Raw genomic sequence first — 5110 nt, forward strand, 5'->3', positions numbered from 1 at the left:
GGACTGGGGAAAATTTTGCTTAGTTTTTTAGGTAACCCAAAGCCAACATAAAATTTTGACCTAGCTAAGGGTGACCTATGGCCAAACAAAATTTTATTCAATTTTTTTTGTTGTTTTTTGACGAATTTGCTTTAAAATCTCCAAGGAGTTCTCCTTTTCATATTTCTTACCTAACTTTTCAATTCTGTAGAAAATAAGCATCTACGAAAACATACATCCAAAAGGCAATATAGGTGAAAATTGGCGAATTCAGATAAAATGAAATAAAAGTTTTACAAATACACAAGTTTTCAAGGTATGTAGCATATTTTATTATAAAGCATATAATAAAACACCCATCATATCTATGGGAAGCCTTTGGCACCACGACGAAACTTTTTAGCTTAGACATGTTCTACTTAAGTTGTAGTCGGCACTGCCTCAACCTGTGGCTCTGGTTCTCCCTCAGCTTCTGCCCTAGATTTTGAGTCTGGCTCAACTGCATACTCAGACTCATGCTCCTCAAAGACATAGTAAGCTTGGGGCTCAAAAGGCCACGTGAACCAATAGTCTGTAAATCCGATGTGACTGGTTCTCGTTGCTTCCCAAGCGGCACTGTTTCCAGCTTGATAATACCCTTGGGGACCAAAATCACTTGCCCAATGTGAGTCAGTGAGTGGTTCTAGGTAATAGGGTGTTTGGTAAGTACTAGTTGGAGTGTAAGAAGTACTGTTCCCAAAAGTTTCCTAATGAGACCAAAACAAAAAATATTAATAAGCATAGTCATTTTGTTGAATAAATAATTACTAACCCCAAAATATTTTTTTTGTTTACCCATAATGACTCAGGTGGCCTTTGATAAGAAGAACTGGCACCCTCTCGTGCATGTTGAAGAGCCTATAAAAAATGACAGGAGGTTGAATAAGAGTTTTCTAAATTAGGGAAAGTATTACAAATTCTTACCAACTCACGCCGAAGTTGCTCAATATAAGAAGTCTGTCGAGCCATCTCTAAGTTTCTCCTTTCTTTTCGTTCAAGATATCTAGCCAACTTGACACTCTGAGTGTAAACAAAGTGAAAATGAGAAGTAAAAAATAATAATAACTAAAGAAGGAAAAATAGAAAGAAAGTAAGGAAAGATACCTGGGTCTCATGCTGACGAACATAAACGCCCCCGAATTCCTGGACCCCCTCGACTACCTCAATTGGAGGAAGTAGACACCCAATGGATACTTCCTGAAACCACTCGTCATAATTCCTGGAAAGAATCAATCGTTCCCCTGGAATACTCTCAAAATTGGCAAGCAAGTCGTCCTCGATAGCTCTAAAACTTAAGACAAGTGGAGGATCATGAGGAATGCGAACTTCACCATGGCACTGGAATGAGAGTCGTTCTCCCAGGTAAAACACAAATGAAAGCTCTCCAATGTAACATGGGAAGACCATCCTCTGAAAATCAAGTAGGTGAGCTGCAGCAACATCTGGATGGTCAGAGATAGTATGTAGTAACTCGACCACTCGAGGATTGATAATCTAAAAAAAAAAAAAGGGAAATGAGTTGTTGAGACAAATAAGAAAAGTGGATGAGAATAAGGAAAGATGGGGAAATGGGACAATACTTACATCTCGGTAGAAGTATTGGTCTAGGCAAACACAAGCACACAAACTCTTACACTTTTGTGTCTTTTTGGGACGGATAGCCAATTGCTGACCCATGGGGTAGTCAACTCCCTTAGAAGGCATATGAGGGTGATAAAATTGAAAGTAACGATGCAAGAATAACTGCAAAAAATGACAAGGAATGTGATGCATAATTGAATAGAAAATTGACTACAAAAATCAAAGCAAAATCATGAGGTACTTCGAGAAAAGGCCAGAAGAAATGAATAGAAATCCCATCACTAGGTCGTCCCATCACGCCTGAAACAACTCGATCCAATCCCCCAATGATGGTCCCAAATATCATGCTTCCCCAATCAAATTCATGAATATGATTTATGTCCCGTAGGGTCGAGAGAAAAATGACATCAACTGAAGCATGGTCCTCGGAGAAGAAACAAGCACCCAACATAATAAGGAACAGTCGTCTGAACATGATAGTAAAACGGGGGTGATCGGCTCGAATCTTTTTATAAAGACCATTTTTTAGATACCTATTTTTCAGCCAAGTAATACTCAACCTTCTCTCTTTCAACCACTCACAAGCTGGAATAGTACGGAGACCAAGAAGCTTCAACATCTCTTCATCATCAACCTTCACAAGAGGTATTGGTAATCCTTCCAACCCAATCCCAGTAATACTTACAAAATCGGAAGGTAGGATCCCAAACTCTACGTCAGGAAAATGGAAGGTATGAGTTTGGGGAAACCACTTCTCTATGAGTGCAATGATCAGAGGTCTATCAACCATGAAGTGGGGAATCTTGACGAAGGTACCAAATCCTGTCAACTCCATTTGTGCTTTAAGAGCATTAGAGGATGTCGTATAAATATTACAGAAGGTGTACCAACTACCCCTAAATTGTCCGTCAAGTAGAGGTATTTTGATACTGGCACGCACACAAGCGGATATATGATGTCGAAGATCAGATAACAAAGGTGTATCATGCATTTGAGCAGCAATTTCAGGGGGTATGATCACCTTCAACCCTGTGATATCATCTATTTCAACTTCCATAGTCTCAGATTTTAATGCTACTGAAGGGGAATCATGTATTGTTTCATACTCCTCCTCACTATCTGAGAGTACTTGAGGCCTCGCCTCATCAGAACTGTTGGAAGAATTATCCTTGGGAGGAGTAGCTTTCTTGCCTTTGCCTTTATCAGAAGACTTACCCCTTAAAGCTTTGAAGATATTAAATTGACCCATCTAAGGAGAAAAGAAAGCATGATAAGTGTTAAAAGCCAATCAAGAGTCATGCCTAAAAATAACAAAAAATTCAAAAATGTCAAAATACCAAAATCCCATGCTTTAGCCAATTCACACCCCAAGCCATTTGTTCCAAATCCATGTCCACCCCGTTAAAGTATTTTACTGAACACGTGGCATGCCCAACATGAAATAACCATCCAAAATCAACAAAAATCTCACCTAAACCATCCAAATCCCTACCTAATCCCACACAATACCTTACCTATCCCCAAACTTCGCCATTTCTTCAATCAATTTCGTTGAAGCATTTTGTTGAACACGTGTGTAGACATCCCATTTTTGCATTCGCCTGATTTATCAAGTCGTCAACTCGATTGCGACGATTCCCAATGATGGATGAATATTCTAAAGTTTTTATTTGTTAGTAGATGTATTTTTAAAACTCGGATAAGATTTTTCAAGTAAGAAAATTTTTAGAAACCATGTTACGCTAGGAAAACTAGGTGGCGACTCCCAAAAAAGTAAAAGCGGATCCGCACCCACGAATTGAGAGCACTTTCAACGTGGCATGCCCAACACGAAATAACCACTCCAAGTCAATAAAAATCCCACCAAAATGTTCCAAATCCCTACCTAAGCCTATTCAATACCTCACCTATCTCAAACCTCATCATTTCTTTAACCAATTTTATTAAGGCATTTCATCGAATACGTGGAGTGCCAAAATAAATAACCTATCCAAGCTATTAAATCTTCCTCCAACCCATCCTAGTCCATCAATCCTACTTTAGTACACTCCCTACATCCATCAAACCCAGATATTCAACTCAATTTCAAAAAAAAAAAAAAAAAACTCAACCCGAAAATACCCACTCTCCATGCCAATTGACCCAATCGAAGCTCCAATCTCATAGATTCAAGGAATTAAGGCTATGCTTGGATTGAGAGAAGTAGATAGAAGATAAACTCATTAAGAGAAGAGAAGAGAAGGGAAGATAAACTCAATTTCTCTCCACCATATTTGGATTGACTGGAAAGAACTTAGGACAACTTTGGAATTTAAAATATCTTAAAAGAAATCTATGGGCAGAATCTGAATTATAAAATATTTTAAAAGGGTTTCTCTCCTCTTCTCTCCACTTTTGGAGAGCTAGAAAACTCGTATTTTTTTCTCATCTTCTCTCAAATTATTTTCTCTTCTCTGTCCAATTAATTTTTTTTCTTTGAAAGTTGGCAGGTGTACTTAAATTCTTTAAATCTTTTGTATAACATCTCAATGCATAATACTTTTATATTGATCTTTGAAATTTTGATGGTATTGAGACACTTTTTACTGTATAATATTTCGTCAATAACTATCATTAATTAAATTGATTTCCTAAAGTACCTATTGTGTCTTGTGCATGTTTGATTTAAACAATTCTAAAAATAAAAAAAATAATAACATATTTATTTCTAAGACTAGAAAAAAGAAACTTACTTGTGAGCAGTACTTTGACGTTTTCCAGAACTAGATCTAAGGCAAATTTCTCCACTGCTTAAGGGGTTTTGGGAGACTTCCTAAAACCTACAAAGGTTTTAGGATTTCTAAAGATGAAGCGGCTTTGAAAAAAAAATATAATTTTATTTGGTATTTTTCTAAAATTCAAGGGGTCTTTAGAAATTAACCAAACTAAGATGGGGGTTTGTTGTAATTAAAATTAGTGGTAAGCTTCTTATTTATAGAAGTTCAAGGGAGTCTCCCAAAGAATTCCCACCGATGTGGGACTAAAAAAGGAAGTCAATATTATTTTCTTTTGCTTTTTAGGTGTATGACTCGGCGCACGTACGTATATTTACTTAAGTATGCATTTTTTAAGTCCATCCATTTGAGAATATACATGGAACCCAATGTTTTTTCATCTGTTGGTCAATTTGACAGATAAATTATGTTCCAGTGCACTTTTAGGTTTTCATAAAAAATTCCAATATCTTAAAAATGAGGTTACCACTTGAGTTTGTCTTAACAAGAAGCGGTTAGGTAGTTATGGACATTCTTTTTATATTGATGTATTCAATTTAGTTTTCTATTGTATAGATGGGATGAAGCAAATGAAAAATATGATCTCTGGGTATGAAATTAATGTACTTGAACTATTAAGTTCGGCTTTGCTGCTATGATGAAGAATTAATCGATGGAATATAAAGATATACTTAATATCTTGCAATTTTGGAGATCAACAAAAATATTGAGAAAAAAATGTGATTAACCATCGGGAG

The 5110-nt window shown here is 36.6% G+C and overlaps 1 protein-coding gene across 2 annotated transcripts; it reads right to left on the bottom strand.

Annotated features, from left to right (window-relative positions):
- LOC147405648 (uncharacterized) lies at positions 1-4525 on the bottom strand. 2 transcript variants are annotated; one of them, XM_086433448.1, is made up of 7 exons: positions 4332-4525; positions 2621-2848; positions 1603-1761; positions 1123-1512; positions 943-1038; positions 814-876; positions 1-725 (listed from the first exon to the last, which is right to left on the bottom strand). In XM_086433448.1, exons 2-7 carry the CDS (start codon positions 2846-2848, stop codon positions 399-401), a joined length of 1263 nt encoding a protein of 420 aa, XP_086289574.1. In that variant the 5' UTR covers positions 4332-4525; the 3' UTR covers positions 1-398. The 2 variants fall into 2 exon arrangements, with proteins under 2 accessions (XP_086289574.1, XP_086289573.1); XM_086433447.1 differs by having other exon boundaries at positions 113-725; positions 1841-2848.
- Positions 4526-5110: the final 585 nt, after the last annotated feature.

Source organism: Akebia trifoliata, chromosome 3 (genome assembly GCF_017979445.1).
Source record: "Akebia trifoliata isolate Shusen 1 chromosome 3, ASM1797944v1, whole genome shotgun sequence".
NCBI lineage: Eukaryota > Viridiplantae > Streptophyta > Magnoliopsida > Ranunculales > Lardizabalaceae > Akebia > Akebia trifoliata.

What these genes read in the sequence shown, in the direction of transcription:
- LOC147405648 (XM_086433447.1), bottom strand. Translation starts at nt 2,848, where the DNA reads ATGGGTCAATTTAATATCTTCAAAGCTTTAAGGGGTAAGTCTTCTGAT. An exon ending in AGCAACTTCGGCGTGAGTTG is followed by an intron (nt 877 to 942) that starts GTAAGAATTTGT and finishes CATTTTTTATAG; the next exon opens with GCTCTTCAACATGCACGAGA. An exon ending in GGCCACCTGAGTCATTATGG is followed by an intron (nt 726 to 813) that starts GTAAACAAAAAA and finishes TGGTCTCATTAG; the next exon opens with GAAACTTTTGGGAACAGTAC.